Source organism: Oryzias melastigma, linkage group LG18 (genome assembly GCF_002922805.2).
Source record: "Oryzias melastigma strain HK-1 linkage group LG18, ASM292280v2, whole genome shotgun sequence".
NCBI classification, from domain to species: Eukaryota; Metazoa; Chordata; class Actinopteri; order Beloniformes; family Adrianichthyidae; genus Oryzias; species Oryzias melastigma.
This window is the reverse complement of record NC_050529.1, coordinates 7,518,875-7,542,091: the sequence shown is the minus strand read 5'-3', so window position 1 is coordinate 7,542,091 and position 23,217 is coordinate 7,518,875. Positions and strand designations below refer to the sequence as shown.

At 39.8% G+C, this 23,217-nt stretch overlaps 1 protein-coding gene and 1 long non-coding RNA gene across 3 annotated transcripts in view; one reads left to right on the top strand and one right to left on the bottom strand.

Moving 5' to 3' along the window:
- The window catches only part of serpinh2 (serine (or cysteine) peptidase inhibitor, clade H, member 2), a 32,400-nt gene extending 11,193 nt beyond the window's left edge, over positions 1-21,207 (bottom strand). Inside the window, exons 1-5 of one of the 2 annotated variants that reach the window (XM_024287973.1) lie at positions 21,160-21,207; positions 20,727-20,895; positions 19,456-20,077; positions 10,274-10,366; positions 9,705-9,937 (exon numbers count right to left, since the gene is read on the bottom strand). In XM_024287973.1, coding sequence (XP_024143741.1) covers positions 9,705-9,937; positions 10,274-10,366; positions 19,456-20,071 — 942 coding nt within the window. In that variant the 5' untranslated portion in view covers positions 20,072-20,077; positions 20,727-20,895; positions 21,160-21,207. Of the gene's footprint in view, positions 1-9,704; positions 9,938-10,273; positions 10,367-19,455; positions 20,078-20,726; positions 20,896-21,058 lie in introns of both variants that reach the window. The other variant, XM_024287975.2, reaches the window with a different exon arrangement.
- An 88-nt stretch (positions 21,208-21,295) lies between these two features.
- The window catches only part of LOC118600140, a 68,980-nt gene continuing 67,058 nt past the window's right edge, over positions 21,296-23,217 (top strand). Inside the window, exons 1-2 of the long non-coding RNA XR_004949701.1 lie at positions 21,296-21,439; positions 21,539-21,651. This is a non-coding gene — a long non-coding RNA (uncharacterized LOC118600140). The remainder of the gene's footprint in view (positions 21,440-21,538; positions 21,652-23,217) is intronic.

Sequence of the window (23,217 nt, the reverse complement as noted above, 5' to 3'; positions counted from 1 at the left end):
ACGCAAAGTTTGGTCCATACAAGCATTTAGATGATATTCCACAGCTGCTAAATGAAACACAATGTAAGAAAATAAACCTGAAGTAACATATCCAGATTCCCAGGATGAAGGCCCATTTGTTTCAGTCTTCAAACAGAAAGGATCTCATTACCGGAAAGAAACTTTGCTCGAGATGATAATAACGCACCTCCCTGAACATTTACAGATTCATTTCTTCTCAAACAAGCCCAGATGTCTGGTGTTTTGTTTTTTTAAAGAGGATTTGCGCAGCATGGAGTAACAGAGATAAAGAGGATGGATGTTTTTGGGAAACATCCGACACAAAAATCCGAGGAAGAACTTTCAATTTGGAGCTCAGTGGGTAAACAATGCTGAACAAACATCAGGTTAACAAATAGTCCAAAGCAAACTGATGGTGTTGGCAAACCATTAAGCAGCATTTAAAATGGATTTGTTGAGATATTGTGATGATAATCCCCTCAGTACACCAGACACATGACATTAATGGCTTCATCAGGGATGTTTTACAGTTAAGGATCCTCGTGGCTTCGTTCAAAGGCGCCACAATAACGGGAAGACAGTTCCATTCAAGTGAGCGCTCCATTAGGAGGTGCAGATTGTGATGGGAGTCAAATGAGGTGAAACTTTTAGATTTCATACCAGTGTGCCAAGTGTGTTTGGGGTGGAAGCAGCTGGTATTTTTGTATGGTTTTGTTTTTCTAAGACATTATTTTGTTTGGAATAAGTGTCGATGAAAGACTGATGGGACACAACAATGGAGCTTTTATGGAGCGCGACACACAAATGCAACACACACACTGTGCAAAATCCAGCTGAAAATATTCAATGAAAAACTTCCTGACTCCACTTGATATCAAAATATAATTTTTGCAACCTTTATTAAATAAATAATAGTTTCTTTTTGGAAAAAGCTGAAACTAAGTGTATTTTCTGCTGGTGAATAAAAACTCACTGCTTTTTCCAAACATTTATCATTAGAAAAATGCCACAAAAACATGTTAAAAACAGACAAAAAAAACAGTTTTTTATTGTAGTGTGTGTTAAAAACTCCAGGTAATTGTAAGGAGAGTATCAGACACCAGGTGGATAAACTCTGACGTCCCTACTAGACTGTGAACTAAGGAAACCTGAATTGGGCCAGGCACATTGACTCCAGATAGCTCCACCCACCTCCATAATGTAAATGTATAATTGGGTGGGAAAAAATTCAAATTAGTCAAATGAGTCCACCCACCTGCCAAATAAAAAAGATGCTACTTAAAATGATCAAATTTGAGCTCTAATAAAATGAAAAAACAGACAATTAACCCTTCCACACCAAAGATGTCACCAAAAAGGGACCTGGACCCAGACAAGATGGCGCCTTAAATCGCGTAAATTATAGACCTTACACCTGCCATAACTCAAAAGTGCTCAGAATAGTAGACGAAAAACTGAAGCTCAAAAACCAATACGTTTTGGGGTGCCGAGTTAAAATAACGTTTTTTTTTTAGGACTTCGGTTCTGGAAGTTAGGCCCTGTCCAATTTCTTCCCTTCTCCCTTCCTTTTCATTTAGCCCTCCAAACAGAGAGTTATGAAAAAATAGTGTCTCATAATTTTAATGTCACTTTTGTTCAATGGCGTCACCGATTATCGCCGGTCAGCTAGCGTTGGCACAAATCTTTATCAAAATTCCAGAAATGTAAAAAATTAATTTTGTGAACAATACTTTGAATTACAGCAGATGCATTACAATTTCAGCCACATCATCATCTATCAAAGGAGACGTCGGCGTCTTCTTCAGGCCATGGATTGGGGAGCTACGTTGGAGCGGCTACGGATGAAAGGATTTTGGGGAAATGGTGGTTTATGATTTTACAGAGGAGCTGTTGATCCAACAATTCAGCATGACCTGTTCAAATTTTGATGGGCTGTGAAACCTCTTGTGCCGCCTGCTTGGTATCCAGTTGTTGGTCAGGTGACTTGTTTAATCCGAAAAAAGTGCAATTTTGCGAAATATGTCAATTTCGATACGCTTTAAGAACCACCTCCTCCAAGCACAAAAACGTTATCGATAAATGCGAGTTTTTTTCCATAAGGTGAATTTGGTATCGCAAATACTATTGGTGCAATTTCATAGTCATTGGAAACGCAGCACCAGAAAGGCTGGTTTTACAAGTCTCAGTATCCACTGGAATTATTTTAGTTGCGTCAACAGTTAAAGAGTTATGTAGTGGAAAGAATGTAAACACTGGGGCTAAAGGTCCGATGTTAAAGAACTCCCGTCCCAATTGAAAGGATTAGGAAATAAAGCTAAAAATGATCAACCCCAAGCCGGTTAAAAACCTGACTTTACTACTGTAGTACCTCTAATGGTCTTTTGTCACTTCAAAAATACGTTGTGCAATTTTTTTGTAACATTACTCATATCCACGGTGCAATATTTTTTATCTCCGCACTATAACTTTGTTTTCTATGCAAGTATGTAAATTGTCACATTTTTTCTAATTTTCTATCTGTAACGCTGCCGTAACCCTGAAATTTCCCCATCATGGGACAAATAACGGAGTATCTGATCTTATCTTTTAAAGTACTTCCAGGTTTGCGTAAATTCTGAAGGCCAATTTTGAGTCTTTTGGGTTGCCATCTAACAACATGAACAACATGGCATGGAAAACGTAAAGTTCTTAATCACAGTAGCAATTCCAACAAAGTCACTATGCAGTAATTCTGTGAATCTACGGGCAAAAGCTCAAAAACTTTTGAAGAGTTTCATCTAATTAATTTCTCACAGATGCTGAAAAAGAAACGAGTTGTGTAGCTAACTTCTGTGTCCCAGACTCACACTTTCTTTTCTTAGATCTCCTTCTCCAGCACCTGTTTTAAAAAATGACCCAAAGAAGAGAATCTGGAGGACGTTCGGATCAAATTCCTCCAGAGATAAATGACTTGAATTCCTAAAACCTTCACACAGCGCTGAAGTTTAAATATTGCATGGACCTCCACATCAGGTACACCTAGTGACCCGGACTGGAACAAATGAGGTCCAATCGATCACGGAGATTAGAATCAGCCCGACCATCATAACAAACGGGGCTGAAAATGGCTTCATCTCCACTCCGGGAGCTTCTCCGGTTTATCAGAAACATTCCGAAAATGATCCCTGTAAGCTGCTGACGCCAAACAAACACACGGTCTGAGGTGCTGTGAGCGGATGGGTCCCGATGTCGCCGATTTGCTTCCGGATCGAGTTGGGCGCCGCCTCAAACTCCGGCCTTGTTAACCGTTTTCTTCAGGGAAAAGAAGCTTTTAGCGAGAAGTTAAACAAACAGCTTTGATTTATTCATACCGTGGCTGCCCTCCCCCCTCACAACACTGTACACCTCCAGAGCGCTCTCTTGTAAATATTTGATGACCTTTTGACCTCATTAGCCATGATTGAGTGAGCCCTCTGGTCCAGGCTCATCGGTCTTAGTCATCGCTTTGAGAGACGGCCAGATTTGGGAGCTGAGGCCCGTCGGTGTGAGTGTATGTGGGGGGGTGAGTGTGTGGTCCGGTCAGCCGGGTTCAGGGACGAAGGTGGATTTTCCACGACTCCTGGGCCGGGCTTGTTCTCTTTGTCTTCATCACAAACCCCAACGTCCTTCGGTAAAAAAGGAGAATCGAGGGATGGGCAAAAAAAATAAAAAGCCAATTTCTGCGTCTATTTTTAGCCTTTAGCTGTGATTTCCACCTCGTCCCCGAGCGATCCTTGACCCGCCTCGTCCTCCGTCACCTCCCCGGCTCTCCTGGCTGTCGAGCGTCACTTTTATTTAGGTCAGCGCAGGCGAGCTAGAAAGCGCATTAGCGGCGCGAGTGAGAGCTAAAAAAACAGATTTAGATGGCAGGGGCTGATGGGACATAAAGGACAGGGGTGAGGGACGGGCTGGGGTTTGTTTTTCGTGGACACACATGCGCCGCCATCATCTGTTTGTCCAGATGCTGCCCTCTAATCTTCGGAGTCCATGGCCATCCCCGACACTGACAGGCTGAGAGGTAAACAGTATTAATGCGCCATGATGAGCAATTATTTGCCTGACCCAATTGGAAAAATGATAGTCAGCGATGACATGGGGGTTGGAGCACTCTGAAGGTTTGTTCGGAGCTTCATGCTTTCGTAAAGAGACATCCAATTCTCCAACACGGACAACTGGATTTGTGGAAGGATGTGTTCCAGCAGCCTAACCATTATTTCGGCTGCTTACTGAGGCAGCCATTATTTTTTAATATGTCACTATTATTTTGGTAATCTGTATTCTTTACCTATTTTCATATTAAAAAAAGTTTTCCTCGCTCATCCAAACAAACTACATGTTTGTCGAGTTTGGAAATTAAGTTTTTTTAATAAATCTGAAATTAACCTTTGCGTTCTATTGACAATTATCAATATGCATATATTTTAAATGAAATTATTAAGCATTTAAAGAGTGACTTAATCCTAATTTATTTATATGTTAAAACTTTTTTTAAGTTAAAGCACAACCATTTTTATAAATAAATAGTGAAGAAATATTCCATAAAGTAGCAATCATAAAGTAAACTGTTTTTGCTGAAGTGTTGACAAAACAAATAAAAAGGCTTATTTTAGAAAAAAAAATATTCCCTCTCCTATATCTAAGAATATTTTAAATGAAAACACAAACTCAGCAGCCAACAATGTGTTATTTTCGTACACATATTTAAAGTTAAAGAAGAAAAACAAACATCCTCATAGTCTTCACCTAAATATAGACGAAGACATCTATTCAATGGCTATTTACCTTTAGAGCACCTACAGGGTTTAGGCTAAAAGTTGACAGTAATCAAAATAAAAAACTTGAAAGAAAAAAAGGTATTTTTAGGACCACCTGAAGTCCATCCATCTATCCATCTTCTTCCAGTCATCTGGAACTGGGTCGTGGGGGCAGCAGTCTAAGCAAAGATGCCCAGACTTCCCTCTCCCAGGTCACGTACTCCAGCTCCTCAAGGTATTCCCTGGCCAGCCAAGAGACATAGTCTCTACAGTGTGTCTTGAGTCTTTCCCAGGGCCACCGCCCAGTGGGATATGCCCGAGCCACAGCAACTGGCTCCTCTCAATGTGGAGGAGAAGCGGCTCTACTTCAAGAACTCTCTTGGTGACCGAGCTCCTCACCCTATTTCTAAGGGAGCGCCCAGCCACCCTACGGAGGAACTTCATTTCGGCCGCTTGTAGTCGGGATCTTGTTCTTTTGGTCGTGACCCAGAGCTCATGACCATAGGTGAGGAATACAGATTGACCGGTAAACTGAGAGCTTTGCTTCCTGGCTCAGCTCTCTCTTCATCACAATGGATTGATACAGCGACCACATAACAAAAGAAGCCACACCAATCAACCTAGAGATCTCACACTCTGATCTTTGCTCACTCGTGAACAAGACCCCAAGATACTTAAACTCCTCCACCTAAGGCAGCAGCACTCCACTCACTGAGAGGGCAAACTACATTTCTCTGGGCAAGAACCATGTCCTCAGACTTAGTGGTGCTGACCCTCATCCCAGCCGCTTCATACAAACTACTCCAATGCATGCTGGAGGTACTGGTTAGATGAAGCCAATAGGACAGCATCATCTGCAAAGAGCAAAGACGAAATTCTGTGGTCCCCAGACAAGAGTCCCTCTGGTCCTTAGCTGGTCCTAGAAATTCTGTCCATAAAGAATATGAACAGAATATGAACAGAACTGGGTAACTCTAAAGTCCTGAAAAGTTCTCAAAAGTCAATAGTGAATCTTTCACATGAATTCTGGTTGTTTACACCGACCCAGGACCGGTTTTTTCGTGGTACATGGCGCTCAAAATCCTGGGGGGGTGATACATACTGTATTTCAAGATCATGAGGTGAAAATATATTGTTTTGTATTTTATATATTAAAACAAACTAATGTTAAGTTATTGCCAATGTTTTCCCTGATTATTGCAGATAAGAGAACAGTTCCCTAGAAAAACATCCCATCAAGTACTCTGACCAATCACCTGCCTATTGGTTTCTCAATGCATTCTGAATGGTGCAGTCTTACCACATTATCTGACTGATTTATTTTTTCTAATAATACCATAATCCATTGCACCTCATGTGTGAAAATAAACCGTTCATTCTTCAGTTAATATTATCTTGAGATATATTCATCATACTGTCAGAAAACAGGCTTAGTGCTTTCATGGCTTCTGATACTCGTTACTGCCAGAGAGGTGTTTAAAACGCTGGAATGTTCTGAGTATCACATGTCTCATCCCAAATATAGCTGATCTAGACATTGACCTAAATACAGGTTACGAAATAATCAAACATTTCTCCATGGCAGTGTCTTGCATCGGCGTGCCTCACGGTCTTGAGGAGGTTTGCTATGGCTTTAGTTGGCCAGCAGATTTCCACTCTTATTTTGCTTTTCTTCATCCGCCTGAAGTCTTAAGAGCACTAATCGACCAAAAGTACTTGGTAGGTAAACACTTAACCTCATCAACACATAAATAATGCAAACTATAGCCTTAATGTCAATGGGTGTGCTGATTCGTGTAAGTGATGGTGTCTAGACATTGAGTTAAGACGGTTTCTCATTGGAGTTCGGCTATCGTTATTGTCCCCTTTTGTATTTTTCCCCCTAGACCGAGCCAGGTTTGCCCATAGGGGACGTAACATACTTCCACAGCTAAAAAGTCAGTTCCATGTCTATGAAGAGGCGACAACACATAAAAATAATACCGCCCCAGTTGGAGGATGGACGGAGGTTGGCGCCATGTCTTCAGTTCCGTCTTCCCTTGTGCTTGATGTACTTTTCTATAAAGTGGTTCTACAACCTGAACTTTTCTAACTATTTTTTATGTTATTTGAATCATGTAAACTGAGAAATAAAAAAGGTAATGAACCTGACAGTAATATATGGTACATTGGGGTGCTGTTACGTTGAGTTTGGTCAACTTTTAGGATTTAGATTGTATTCTTAGTGTGGTCTGTTTTTTTGTCCGAGTTCATCTGGTTTGGGTTAAAACCCACACCTGTGCCTCATTGTTAATCATCCCCGGCAGAACGCGCTCTTTTGTCACCGGCGCCTCATTGTTTGCCTCCCACTTGTTGTCAGCGGTTTCATTTCGTCTCTGCCAGTTTATTCAGCCTGCCTTTCATTAGCGGCAGTGGTCCTGGAGGTTTTGAATATTTGTGAAGAAGAACAATAATTGTGAGGAAAATATTTTCATCGTCGAGTCATTGACATGGGATCGATGTTGTGTGGCACGGCTTGTGTGTTTGTTTACATGCTTTCTGGGATGTGACAGAGGTCGGCGGGGTCGAACGCAAGGACGCACGCAAACTTCCCAGTGTCAGCTTGTCCCCCCCATCAGCCGGGACGCGTGATAACGGCCAACACCGGCGGGCGAGAGGAGGACGATCAGTCTGCTGGAGTGTAAAACGTCACTTCTGGTTTGTCACCCTGCAGCTCAAACCGAGAGGTGAACTTCAGCGGCTTTTATCTAAAATCTCAGCTCTAAAAAGAGGAAAAGTCCATTTTTTTGCCAACATTTGCATCTGAAGGAATGCCAGTCGCAGTGAGTCCAGCTGGAGCTCCTGAAACTGGTGAGATTCAGTGAAGGAAACAGGAAACAAGATATAAACAGAGGTCAAAGCCGGTGAAGAAGAAGAACGAATAAATGACTCCAAATGGGTTCATAAACATAAACTCCAACAGGGGAAAAGATGAGAAATAAATACTGTAAAGGATGAAAAGTCCTCGCAGAGAAAAAAAAAAAAAAAACGAGAAAAAAAAAAAAAAGAGTTGGATGAACCAGAGAAGATATAGATTTACAACGCAGTTGCTCAGCGGCGCGAGTTGTTTTGAGGCGAGCAGGAGTGTGTGAATGCGAGGAATTAATGAGAAAACAAAACACAACTGAGGCTCGACACCATCTACTTTGTCAAATGCCAGCACAATATTAAAAACCAGAGTCACCGCCCCTCCTCGGCACATTCAGGCCACGCAAACGCAGATACACTTTAAAGTGGAGGCTTAGGGGGAAACTAATCTCACTTTAGAAGAGAGTTTGGGGCTTTATTTCATACAGGAAAATACACACCACAGAAGATAATAACACACAAAAACCAAATAAAGACTCTATTCCTAGTGGCTCCATACAAGTAGAGGCTGGTAAATGCCTAAAACAGCAGGGATTATTGGTTTTTAGCCCAAACTATTGGTCTCTATAAACTGTTATCACCATAGCAACCACATAAATTATTGAATGTTTGGAGCAGGTTAATGCGTGCATCAATTTTTATGAGTGTATCTCAAAGTAAATTTCTAATTTTCCTTAGCAACCAACATTTTTGTGTTAACATCCTTACTTTGGTACTGTCATAGCTCTATGTGTTTGAGTTCGGATCTTTTCTAGGGCTGCATAACAATACAGTGTTTGCAATGACAAAATTTAAATTAACGGGTATCATTTTTAGATTTTCGTCCCATAGGTCACTGTTGTTCCATTAAGTGTGTTTCAGTCAGAAGGGAGAAGAAAGTAGGTGGGTTAAGACAGGACAAGTGATTCTGATTGGCTAAGGGGAGTGTCATGTTTAGTGGTAGCCAATCAGAGTCAGCATTATTTTACACACAAACACCAAAACAGGTGAAAGAAACCACAGAATTGAAGCCAAACGATGGACATGACAAGACATCCAGATTCTGTCCAGAAAATAACTATAATTGTTCACCAAACAAATTTCGGAGAAAATTAATTTTATTATTTAATTGTTTAGTCTTAATGGTATTTAGTTATTTTGATTGATAAAAGTTGATTAGAAAAATAAAAATTTTGATATACAGTAATTTAAATAGTTATTATCCTAGTAAGTAGTTTTGTCGTTACTTAGATACTTCTTGCTACAAGCAGAGATTAACTATAATTATCTACATTTAGATTGAAAGGCGGTACTGGTAAATATTTGGGGAAAGAAAATATGACTTTAAAAAAAGTTAATCAAAGCATACCAATTCATTTATTTTTGGGGGCTTTATGATTTTTTGAGAATTCGTTTTGTTTTCCACTTTCTCGAAATGAGAGTCAGTTTTAGAGCTCAAGCTAAAGACATTGTTTCTGAAAGCGTTCAAGCACCATGAGTGAACTGAGAACGAGGACAGAAGCCATCAATGACCAGAAATAAACAGCTTAGAAAGCCACTCTGGATGTTTGAATTCCATAAAGTTTCACCTATTTAAAAAAAATGGAAGTCAAACCATCTCAGATTGTTTCTAAAAATTCAAATTTTCATATAGACCACTTATTTAAACCAACTATTTAGATTTTGAAACTAAAAGGTTCTGGCAATGCTCTAAAAACAGGGAGTTATGGAAAAATAGTGTCTTCGAATACAGATGTTACTCCCACTTCATGACATCATCAAAAGTTGGCGCGGAGCTGCTGGCGCTTGGAAATACATAACATCAGTTTTGTCACTTTAAAAAGGTCGGACTAAAACTAAAAGTCATTACTTACATTTAAATGTAAACTTCTGTGCTTCAGAGCACACCCATGTGAAGAAAAGCGCTTCTCCTCACCCTCCCGTATAGCCCTTAAAAAAACGATTTTTGACATCCCTACCCTACAATTGGAGGGGTGGGGAGAAGATTCAGATTCACCCTACCTGTGAGGAGCTGAGAGGACTCACCTGCAGACTGAGGGTGCTGGTGATGTTGGCCTTGGGCATGGAGATGGCCACACTGGTGACATTGGTCCTCCCCAGCCACTTGGTCAGCAGCTCCAGACTCAGTAGTTTGTCCAAACGCGCCAGATTCTCCACGTGGAAAGGCATCAGGAACACAGCGCTGGCTTGTCCCCCCGACAGAGGAACTTCCAGCACTTGAACCATGTTCTCCATGTCTTCGTGGAAACGGAACAAACCTGTGAAGGGAGAGAACAGACTTCCTCTGCAGCAGATGTTCAGAGATGATTTGTGCCACAGCGATCAGAACTTGAGTTCTGACCATCTAAAGGAGAAGACGGGACTTAGGAACTTGTGACCTGGCTAAACTGAAAGTGGCATTAAAATAAATATCTTCTGCTACTTTCATACAGATTCACTTTGCCCTGTTGTTTGAAGACAATCCATAAAACATGAAAAAGGCTACTAAATAAACCATGAGGGACACAGCAGGAAGCAGTATTGGACCTCACAGATCTTTTTTTTCCATTCATTAGCTGGTGGGAGTGCAGCCGGCACCGATCGAGCTTCCGTACCTGCTCTGTGCATCATCACCACTTTGGTGTATTTCCATCCCAGGAAGGTGCGTAGATCCTTGTTGTCTTCGCTGAACTCCCGCTCCCACAGCCCTGAACACACACAAAAAAATACATCTCAAACTGGAACGGATGGGCTTTGGGAGAAGAATCGAAAGGCTGAAAGGGCCACAAAAAAGGCAGCACAAAGCCGAGAACATCACGAGCATTAGACATAACCCTGCCTGCTTCCAAATCGGAGCTTTTATGGAAAGCACATTCAGGGAGAAGCCTCCTCATTACCAGGTTCTAAATTTAAGAAGCTCAAATGAAGAGAAAAACATGGTACAATGCCTCGTCAAATTAAAAGCCAAACCAAAGACGCTTTTAATAGAAATTAAGAGGGTAAGGAGCTGCAAGATGCTTTTAACTAAATGCACTTGATGAATTATTCATCGCGGAGAATGGGCCCCCCTTTAAGAGAACAAATTTTACCGTGCTAACACGAAAGAAGACGGCAGACATCATCCAATATCTAACAGGAGAATTTAGCAGCTGTCGATGGTATACAGTTCTTTAAAAAGAAGACTCCATCTTTCATTTACGTTAGAAACAAACTTCCAGGAAGAGAAGAGAGCTGCAACTTCATGACTACAACCTACAGAGAGAGGGACGCCTTTGAGGTGCTGTAGCTTCAGGTTTTTCTAGAATCTCGTGGATAGTGTGTGAGTGGTAGAAAGCACCACAAAAACAAAAGGAGACTTGACAAGTTCTGTACTAAACTGCCTGTTTAAATTAAGATCGGGTTAGCAACACTAATGTCCATCGTTGACGGCATCGCACCAGATCTTTAAGCCTCGACCATCAGAGCTTTGGCTCCTGTATTCTTTGAAATACCATAAATCTTCAACCATTTACGCAATTAACGAAATTCTAACGGATTTTGAGACAAAGAAAAGCAGCTTTGCACCCATATGCAACACTTTGCAATAGTGAAGTATTTAGGCACATAGTGTAACCCACTGGATACTAATAATAAGAAAATCAGCTTTGAGTAGATGTGCAACAGTTAAAGTAGTAAATTGTTTAGCATAAGCCAATTAATTTTGATGTGAGCAAAAGCAGTTCTGCGATAATATGCAAACTTTACAACTATAAAGTATTTAAACAGTTCATGCAATCTAACCGATTCTGATGCTGAGAAAAACACCTTTGCGCTAATTTGCAATAATTAATGTAAACCAGCTGATTTTAACGCACAAAAAAGCAGGCTAGCACCTATGTGCAGCACTATACCACAGCAATAAACTATTAACAAAATTTGTATAAACCAGCTGATTTGAACACAGAAAAAAGTAGCTTTGTGCCAATATACAACAATTTGAAGTAGTAAAGTTTTATGCAATTACTGTACACCAACTGACTTATGCAGAGAAAAGTTTCTCTGCACCTACATGCATGTTTCTTTAACCGTTCTGGTATCGCCTGTCCGTCCTGGGATGGGATCTCTCCCTCATGTGGGAATCCCTAAGGTTTCTTCTTTTTTTCCTGACTCAGGTTTTTTTAGGAGTTTTTCCTTACCGCGAGGGAGGGTCTAAGGACAGGGATGACCGTTCTTTATAGTCTGTTTAGTTTTTACCTATTGTGCATATTTTATGACTCCATCTGTGCATCTGTAAAAACTACAGGCATGAAGCCCAATGAGGCAAATTGAATTTGTGATATTGGGCTATATAAATAAAATTGAATTGAATTGAATTGAATTGAATTGAACAAGTTATACTCGTAAAGTGTTTACACGATCAATGTAAACCAGCTGATTTTGACGCAAAAAAACAGAATTGCACCGATATGCAACACTTTACAGTAGGTAAGTACTTATGCAAGTAACGTAAACTAACTAAGGCAGAAAAAAAGCAGCTATGTGACAATGTGAAATACTTTACTTTCATAATGTGTTTATGGAAATAACACAAACCAACTGACCCTAACAAAGAGAAGTAATATATGAAATACTTTATGGTCGTAAAGTGTTTACGCAAATAACGTAAACCAACTGGCTCTAACGCAAAAAAAAAAGTAGCTATTGCCAATATGAAATAGTTTACTGCCACAAAGTGTTTGCCTAAATAACGTAAACCGACTGATTCTGACAAAAAGAGAAGTAGCTAAGCGACAATATAAAACACTTTATGGTCAAAAAGTGTTTATGAAAATAACGTAAACTCACTAATCTTGACATTGAGAAAAACAGCTTTGTGCCAATATGCAACAATTTACAATAGTAAAGTTTTAGCCAAATCAATGTAAACAAGCTGATTTTATTGAGGGAGAAAAACATCTTTGATATGCAACACTTTACAGTAGAAAAGTTTTTACACAATTAACATATTCCAGCTGATTCTAACTCAGAGAAAAACAACTTGACATCAATTCAATTTTATTTATATAGCCCAAAATCACAAAGAAAATTGCCTAATTGGGCTTCAAAATATGAACAATAGTTAAAAACTAAGACTAAATAAAACTGGTTATCCCTGCCCTTAGACCCTCCCTCCCAGTAAGGAAAAACTCCTAAAAAAAACGGAGTCAGAAAAAAAAGAAGAAACATCAATATGCAACAACTTACAGCAGTAAATTGATAATGCAATTAATGTAAACCAACTGATTTTAGCGATAAGAAACTGTGCTTTGTGTCGATATGAAACACTTAATCATTGCAAAGCTGCTTTTCTCAGACTCAAGGACCCATTGGAATTAAGATAAATGCATAAACCACCAGGGTTACAGTAATTCAAAAAGCATGCCTTATTTTCATGTTAAATTCAGAACAGTTGGACCTCAACGGAAGAAAGGGCACACACAAAGGTATGTCCTCCAACAGCCTCTAGAACAAGAGTCTGCAACTTAAGGCCTCAAGGGCCGATAGATCGTCATGATTTCAAGGTATCTGTACCCTACTCATGGCTGATGACCTGAATCAGGTGTGTCCAACCTATCATTGGATAGCATGGGTCTAGAAGCTCCAAAGTAATGTCTCAACCTCTTCAGAAGTTTGTCATCATACACAAACTTGTGTTTATGTATTTTTTTTACTCTTTCTGTATTACATTTATGGAATTCTGAGTGCCAGTATGAGTCCAGTATTTGAAGATGACGATCAGGATCTGTCGGATATGCTGTCCGACTCAGAGCTGGAGTCTCGTTCGTTAGAAAAAGTGGACAGCCCTCCCTGTGCGCTTAGATAGCCTCAGCCAGCCACTTGTGAGGTGCTGAAGGCCACTCGTACCATTCACTGTTCAACAAGTCCCAATTGGATCCGCTAACCCCTGACAGCTGTCAGTTTTCGAGGGGCTTGGGGCGACGCGGTGACTGCCGTAATAACCTCATTCTCAAAGCCTCTACTTGTTGGATATTGTGAAGGACACGGGATGGAGAATGGAGGTCCAGATGTCACATTTTGCTCTCTGTGAGCAACGCTTGAGGCTGGCTCTTTCTGTAACTAATGATGACTTCTATTACCGCCTAATGGTTAAGGAAGAAGAAAAAAGGAAAATGATGGTACTCAACACATAATACCCCCGCACAAAGAGGCCAAACCCAAATAGAAAAAAGAAAATGACTCAATTACTTTGATAAAAGTTTGAAGACTCATTAAATGCTTCAGCTGAAAAGTGTTCAGCCTCGTCTTCTATTCTCACTAATCACTGTAGATCTGATGGGGAGGAGGAAAAACGCCACCATCAAAGGTTTGGAAAGGACTGAGAGCTTCAAACAGGAACACAAAACAATTCTGTCTACCACTTAGAAAGTATTGAATGAAGCTGAGAGTACTATTCTGACCCTTCAAGTCACAGAAAACGGTAAAATACAAACCATTAAAGTCTGACGATGTTGCTTCTTAGATTTGTTCTCTTTTAGCTAAGCTGATGCTAAGAGTGAACAGAACCAGAATGGTTGTTCTTACAAAACAAGAGACGGGCAAATAGAGTATAGACAACAGACTCTTAAGTTTTATGTTAATACAAAAATACTTTAAGGTCAGATGTTTAGTCTGACAATAGCCAATAGCCAAAAATGAACAAGGACATCTTGTAGTCAACCAAAGGCATTGCAACTTGTTACAGAAAAAATTTGAATAATCTATTGAATAGAACGATAATGTTTGTAATTATTCATTCTTATGATGATTTGAATTACACAACATGAATTGAGGTTGGCGATACGATTCATAGTTGATTTTGGTTCACTTTGAATGATCCGATTCACTGACCTAGCCAAAACTTTAACCAGTATCACTCAGACATAAATAGCTGCTCACTGAACAGTGCAGGTGAAATTTACCAGATTCCTTGCATTTCTTACAGGATTATCAAGTTTAAATGAAATATGTGTACAGACAAGTATTAATAGTAAATCCATTCGCATTTTAGTTTAATAAAGTTCAGTCCACGGTGATGCCACTTGGTGGTTTTTACGTGAACGTAAAATAAACTTACTATAACTCAATCCGTTTGTATTTTCAAATAAGGTTGTGCCAAAATATTGATATTGTGATGTATCGGAACATTTAGTCCTGCCGTTAATTCTCAATGGGTTCTCACCAAGTATAGATCCGGTCCCCATGAATAAAGGGGAATACTGTATGTAAAGAATTTTTTTTTTTTTGTCTTTGCAATAAGATTCCGGGGGACGAAGAAGAACACAGCCGAAAGGAGATCAGTTTGGATCTTGAGTTGGTCTTGAGTAGTCACTTTTGCTGTAGTCGTACTGTTTTGAAGCGCAGCTACATTTATCAGTCTACACCCCGCATGTGCTTTGATGGTTTAGCTCTCAATGGAAACGCTCACTTGAAATCCCCGGACCATTCTAAACCGGGCCAGGAGGGGACTGGTCTGGTCTGCACCGCTCAGTGGAAACGAGGCAATTGTGTGATTGCTCCGCCCTAACGGGTCCATTCAATTTTTCTATGGACCTATGACCAACGGGAGACCAGAAACTGAAAGTTTTGCCCTCTTTTCGGCTGGATTCTTCTTCTGTGCCCACAATCTTGTTGCAAAGAATGATAAATTCTTTACATACAGTATTGTCCTTATTCGCGGGGATTGGGGACTGGAGACACGCCGAATCCACAAACACCCCAAATCGACAAATACGGAGACACCCCTCCTCACAGTTTTCGTCTTAGGACACATCAGAGAGACTGTGTCTTTTAACCGGCCTTGAAACATCTTTGAATTTACCCAAAGGAGCTGGTGGAAGTGGGCGGGAAGAGGAACGTTTGGGTATCTTTGCTCAAAATTCTCTTGAGCTCTTGTTTGGGGTCTCTATTGACCCCAAACAAGAAGAAAACTGATTGATGGACGGAAAGACATTTTTATTGTCTTTTGTAACACAAACTCCTCCTCACAGACCTTGTTTGCTTTTGGAGAGAAAACAAACTGTGTTTTAATTTTCTATTCAAAACTGCTGACAAGAAACTAATTAGCCAATTTATTTCCATGTAGCAGTAGCCCACAGCCAAACGCTTTAATGCAGAGTGTTGACAGCAAACGTCTTTGTACCAAGAGATATAATGAAGCAAAAAATAAATGTTTTTCTATTGTTATGAGAAAATAGTTGAAAGAGCTAATAAACACATAAATTATGATGTGTTTCCTATTTGAATGGATTGATTTAACTCCTTATTCGCTGGTCTTCATCTTCTGGTCATTTTAGTATCAAGTATTCTCACGAAGAACAACAGATCTCTTTGTTAAAGATCAAAACACGTTTTTTATTAAACACTTTGGCTGAAACAGCAGAGATAATTGCTACTAATCAAAAAACAATTATCCAGCCACTCAAATAGTTGTTAGTTCCAGCTCTGGGTTGAATCTACAGGGACTTGTTGCACGACCTCGTCTGAATGAGTCGGCTTCCTTCACAACATTTTGCTTTTGAGACAAAATACAGCCTGAATGCACGGGGCGGTGTGAACCAGAGCTCAGTCCGCAGACCTTCACATCCCGACTCCTCCCTCCTCGCCACCACCGTCTTCCGGTTTCTCAGCGGGACGTTCCGTCTCTTTCCTTTTCCCTTCTTTATATGCTCCCTCTTTCTTAACCCCGTTCCCAGTTTGTTTTCGTCTTAAACGTGCTCCTGAGCTCACTCTGCTAATTAGCTGCGAGCTTCCCTTCTGTGAATGCTGTGAAACGGTCACAAAAAAAGAGGTCAGTGAGGTTTTTCCCTGTTTTAATTCTCTTTCAGTAATTAAAACTGAGGCTTAAATAAGAAGAAAAATAAAAAAACGGATCATTCGGTGCCAAAAAGCGTCCCGAACACGAGCTCACAAACTACGGCTTTCGATGACGGCCAGAGGAGAAACCCGTCCACCGTTTCTGAGCGAATCAAAACCAAATAATCCAATTTCCTTTCATCTAATTTACGCTGCCATCTTTGGAATTATCTCATTTGTGTGTTTCCTCCCAACGCTGGTGGAATCGCACAAAAACTCGTTTCATAATAGAGTCCGAACGTCAAACAATGAAAATTAATTAGAAAGCTTAACAAAGCGCCGTCTATCAGAAAGTGAAACTGTTTTTTTATTTTATTTTACGGTTGTACCTGCGAGTGGCGCCGAGGCAGACGAGGAGGAGATCAGATAAACTACCAAAAAAAAAAAAAAAACAGGAAAACAGCCTCAAAAAAAGAGCAACTAAAGGGAAGTCAGGGACGACTTTGGCATCATTCTTTTGGGAAGTTGTTACTAAGAAATGAGATTTTTACTCAGTATGAACAGGAATGTCGGCTGAGGCAGCAGGAGATCACATCTCTAACAATTTATCACCAAATCAAGAAAAAAATCAATCCATTTTTTTAAGAAATAAGACTAGCACCAACAGCTTTGAAAAAAAAAATAAAAAATTCTTCTTGTTACAATTGTCTCCAACTATGACTTATTATTAACTTTTAACACTGAAGCTGTCGCCGGCAGAAAAGAAAATATATACGTTCTTCCAACTAGCACTATTTACACAATTAACGTAATTCAAACAGATTCTCAAAGCCGCTCTACTCCGCATCAAAATCACGCTGATTGTGTAAACACTTCACTGCTGTTATTTATCACTGCAATGCTGCATTTTTTTCCGCTCCAGAATCCGTTGGAGTTACATTAATTGCGTAAACGGCTTAAGAGTTACGATGGTTCAAAGACCATCAAGGCTAAAGCTAAAAGAGTTAACTACAAAAAAAAAATCTTCATCTTTAACATTTGAGATTTTTATATAAATCCTAAATATATAAAGCTTTTGTAAAATTTGTTAGCATAAATGAACAAAAGCTAATTTTTCCCCCCTGAACATTTCGTTAACACTGTATTGGAACAGTGCCAGTGCTTCCACTATGTCTTTGCTCTCTGTAAGATTCACAGCTAGTGGTCATGTGATCACTGGATATGTAATCATGAGGTTCTATGGAAAATTGCCGTCATTCGTAAAAAACACGACTTTATGTATTTCATCCTCCCACTAAAAAGCAAAATACACTATTTACAAAAATTATATACATTTTTGAGCACTAAAACATTATAAACCCATGAAACTAGAGTGATTGGGAGTGCTACAAAGGTACTTGTGGCGTCTCTTCGAGCTGCCGGGCAGCTAACCGCCAGCGGGCTGGCGGAGCGGGCGACGCAGCCTGGGTAGTAGATCTGCAGGAGCCAGGGCAACAGAGTTCCCTAGCTCGCTGAGATGTCCACCAGGCAGTTGGCTAGCATAGCTGTCGATCCAGCTTCATGGGCTTTTTTCTTAACCCGCTGGTTTAAGTAAATGAATGTAAGCTCACTACGAAAATCCTCGTATCGAGCCGCCATTTTTAATCTCCTTTCTTATCATTTAATCTAGTTCCTGAAAACGTAACATGACCAAAGCTGAGTCCCTGGTTGGTTGAGCTTGCGTGCCTGATGCCCAAATCGGTTGGCGCCGCGACAGATTGCGTCTTTACATTGACTTGACTTTTACACTGACGCCTTTACCACGCCTGCTGCTTCCAGTGTGAATGCACCATTAGGAACACCGCATATTGTCCTGTTGGCATTTGTTCCCATTTTGGAACCTCTATGACAGGGCTGAGCAAACTACGGCCCAGGGCCATATGCTGCCTGATATAATATTTAATCTGGCCTAACAAAATGGAATAAATTAGATCGATAATCCTTAAAGTCCCTCTTTGACTATTTTTTTTTATTATTTTTTTTTTCCAGTAGTGTTTTAATTATGAAGTTTTTAACCAAAAAAGGCACGTTACCCGGGCCAGATGAGGGGTTTAGCGCATATGCAGCAGAGCTGATGTGACATATAGAAGACTCATTAATTCAAAAAGAGTCCGATTGCAACAGTTTGATTGACAGCGGTTTAAAAGGAGAAACACTCTGAAATGCAAAAACAAAATTATTTCTTATTACATTTGTTCTCTTTCATACGAAAAATGCCACACATACATGTTAAAAACTCAAGTGACAGGATTTTCATCAGAGGAGGACTTTAAAGGGTTAACTTCCTGAACAGAACTTTAAGTGTCTATGCTAGCAATAATGCTAATGGGACTAGCTTCTGTAACGGTGAGACTAGCTCCAAACAAATTAAGATAGTAAAAAATAAAACTAATTCAGTCTATTTTACCTTAGAATAATCAGTATTTATCAAAATTTCGCCTCCTTTTTTTTACATAAAAAAGACTATTATAGTTTAGTTGGAATGCTTATTTTTAGTAACAACTTTTTAAAACTTATTTTAGAAGAGCTGTTACCCAAAAAACGTTTTTTTATAAATGATTTTTAAAATAAAAATCCAACATTTTTATTTAAGTCTTAACTGAATCCGATCCTGAGTTTTGATTTATTTCAGGAGTGATGGGGAACAGAGTTTAAAAATGTGGTGTGTTTGTCAAATTTTGTTTTATACTATGAAGTTAAAAGATGTGTCTGGACTTTATCTCCATAATGGAGGACATGAAGGAGCCGACCTGGATTCGTTCAAGTAAACTGACTCAAAGGAAGTTTTTTTTTCCCTGTTTTATCCTCCTTGCATTCATTTCTTTGACAGCTTTCCTGTCAAAAACAGAAGCGAGTGCAGTGATAATTATCTAAAACTGAGAGATTAAGGCGCTGGTAGAGCCGGGCTTTACAGGCACAGCTGTCCGCAGCAGCTCTTTCTACAAACCTTTAAAGTGCAGAGCGTTTGCCAGGATCACAGCTCCAGCTTTAGCTTTGATTACTGCTTCAAGAGGAGCTCCTTCCAGGCCGCCGGTGCCAGCCTTTGCCCAGTCACGGAGCTGCTTCAGGTCAGCGCTGGGGTCTCCTTTCCCCAGCGTCTGGTGCTGCAACCCGAACTTGCTCTGGCTCTCCTTCACAAAAGCCGGCCTGACAGCAGGAGCCTGCTTTGTAAACACGGCCGAAGACCAGCGCAGGTGGAAGCTGGTCCTGTCGGCCTCCGTGAACCTTTTCAGCGCCCCCGACAGGTCTCCTTCAGACGTCTTCGAGGGTGACTCGGGCTGGAGCAGGGCTTGGAGTTGCGTGGACGTCTTCCCTGAGGAGGCTTCGGTCAGAGCCTTTAGGGAGGAGGCCAGGAGGAGCGGGGAGAACAGGGTGTTGACAGAGCTGGAGGGGGAGCGGAGGGCCCGGTATAGGCGCAGACCCAGAGCCCAGCTTGGGTCGCTCACAAGAGGAGGTGGAGGAGGAGGTGCAGAGCCAGTTGGGCTCTTAGTGGAAGTGCTACTGCTGCAGGCATGGAGAAGTTGAAGAGAAACAAGGATATATAAATGCAGTGGGGGCAGCATGGTGACCTGCAAAAGAAAATATGAATAATTTTGAATATTTTAAACGAATAACAAGAAAAAAAAAGAGTAGCATATTTAGCATGTTTAGTTAAATGTGATTTTAAAATATCCAAAAGCCTTAAAAGTTAACTGAACTCCCAGTAAGAGTATAAAAATATCTGAATAGATTCATTTTTACTGTAGCTAAGATTAAAAATATTTGTTACCATAGTGCAATGGCTTGCTTAAACTTTTACAAACTTTTATATTTATTTTCTTTGAACATAAAAACAAATATAAATTACAACAATTAAATATATTAATGTTTTTTGAATAAACTAATTTTCCACGGAAAAGCAAAAAAAAAAAAAAAACTGTATAGGAAACTAACTTTTTCAGTCAATTACTTTGGATAAAAGTAACGTTAAAATCTCTCTTTGTTGTGTTTTTTATATTCATCCCCCCTCGTGTAACACTTAAGAAGGAAAAAATAAACTTTTATGAGGGAAAAACTAGAAATACGACTGAAAAAGGAGAAGAAAGCTATCCTTTTATGGAGCAACGTAAAAAAGTTTTTACGTCAAACATGAACGGTTTCCGGTAAATCTCGCGGGCTCAAAAAGAAGACTTTGAGCAAAAATGACGATTGTTTGTTTATTTTTAATAGGAAACTGACCGTGAGTCTGTTCACGCGTCCGCTCTGGCCGCTCTGCCGGTCGCCGTTCCTCCAGAGGAAGTGGCTCCCTGCTCCGACGTGGCAGAGGAAGTCTGCCCGGCTCCCCCTTCAACCTCACCCCGGCTCTTCCTCACAGGCTTTCCCGTAACTTCTCTGCGCCGCGCCGAAGCTGGACGTGGAGGGAAAACACTTAAAGAGCAATCAAACATTATAAATGATATAATTACGATTTAAAGTGAAGTAAAAACTTTGAATTGTGTCTCTTTTTGGAAGAGGACACGTCAAAGTAAGAGTAAAAAATTATTTATTTTGTAAACTTTACATGACATTACCTGAAATCATTTTTATCATTATTATTATTAATATTTATTGTTATGACTCGCACAAAAAGTTCTAAAGGGCTATTTCCGATATATATATAATTTTAACCAACCTTACATGAATTAACTTGACCAACAAACAAAAATACAAAAAAAAAAAAAAAAAAAGGATGGCGTTTACTGCCCTCTTCTGGAGATCACGCGAGACTTAACACGTGATTCACGTCTTGTCTTCAGTTCGCGCCATCCCCCGTCAAGGAAAATTCTTTTCTCCGTGTGTACTTTGTTTTATTTGTGTTTTTGGGTGTTGAATTTGAGGATTTTCGTTACACTGTCGGTAATAATGTTCAGGAGACCTCCAGTCACGGATTTGTTTTTATCCATTCATGTCAGGTATGTGCAACGTGCGCGAGTTCGCGCTATCTCCCGTTAAGGAAGGTATGTTCTGGATACCTGCAGTCACGATTTTTTTTTATTGTCAATTTATGTCAGAATAAACCAGAGAGAAACCTAAGACGCGTCATCATCCTGATTCGAACAGAACACACAGGAACGGACGAGACATTCAAGGACCAGAGGAACGTGGCAGGCGCCTGTTAAATAAGGTTAGCCTATGTTTTTTATTTATTTTTTATTTCACCGAGCTAAACGTTTAGAAATTAATTGCGTTAAAGAATTAACATGTTATTTACTGTCGCCATCGACATCACCGGTGTTACAATGTTAACTTCCTGTACAGGATCTAATGTTCTATAGCTATGTCAGAATTCCAACCCTAATCCCAAACAACAAAAAACTAAATAGTGGAGGACTATATAGTGTCTTGGACTTGAAAAGGAATTTGAACGCCATGCTCACTTTTTTTTTTTTTTTTTTTTTTTTTTTTTAAACGGAAAGTACATTTTTTTCCCAAAGACTTTTAGGAAATTTCTAGGGCACTTGATTTTGCAATTATAGATTCAGGCAGCACTACAAAATGACCTGTGCACTAGTGAGTAGTGAAATAATTTGGACATAGCCTATGCTAGCAATTATGCTAACGGGATTATCCCCTGTAGAGGTGGGGCTAGCTTCAAACAAATTGAACTTGTAAAAATGAAAAGTGAATATTCAGTATCTATCAAATCCAACGATTCAGTTCCCTCTTAAAGCAATTCTTTGTCAAAACAAGACTTTTAGCTTAGTAGGAATTCTTATTTTTACAAATACATTTCAAAATCTATTTTAAATGAGTAGTATACAAAAAACAGTTTTTCATAAATGAAAGTATTTCAAAATAAAATGTTTTTTTTTTTCCCAATTCGTATTTGTGAGTTGGAATGGGAACAGTGTTTTTAAAAACGTGTATATTTGTGAGACATTGTTTTATACCATGAAATTATAAGTTCTGTGTGGACTTTATCTATATAATGGAAGACATAAGGAGCCAATCTGGACCTAAATAAAGTGACAGCTATGTTTATGTTTTTAATTATTTATTTAACAAAGCTGAACATTTAGAAAAGTACATAAAATGTTGAAATATTAAAATAAAGTTAACACTGTTGAATATTATGAATGTTTTTATTTATCATTTAAGGAACTGAAACTTTAAGCTAACGTGTGTGATAGCTTATCTACTTGAAACACACAGAAAAACACACAAAAAGAAAATTGACGTTTTAATATTGGTTCCTGAAATGTAACCTATTGGTCCAAAACTACAAGTGGATCTAGATCTTTTAGGCTAATCTGTATCTTAGAGAAGATCTGTTTTTCCATGCTCATCGGTTTCTGTATGTGTGGATGCAATGTTACTCTTACCGCAGGTTATAAAACCAACAGAAATCCAGCGGTTGCGGTAAATGAGGCGTCTCCCCATAGATTCAATAGCAAGCATTGTGGGTGTGCCGAGGATAATAAACCCCCGCTTGTTGGCTCTGTGGGGGTTGTAGTTCTTAGAGCCACTCAAGCGGGGTCGCTAATGGCCTTCTCATTACTTCAGCTCAGTAACCCTGAGAGAGGCAGGGGTTGGAGAGGCCTCTCGAACTTGACACCCAGCCCTCCCATCGGGCGGGATATTGACCACAGAGGCAACAATCTGATCCCTTTGGCCCATCTGAGGATGTTTTCGCTCTACACTTCTGGTTTTAAGCTAAATCTGTTTAGATTCTGGTGTCATAATCACATTT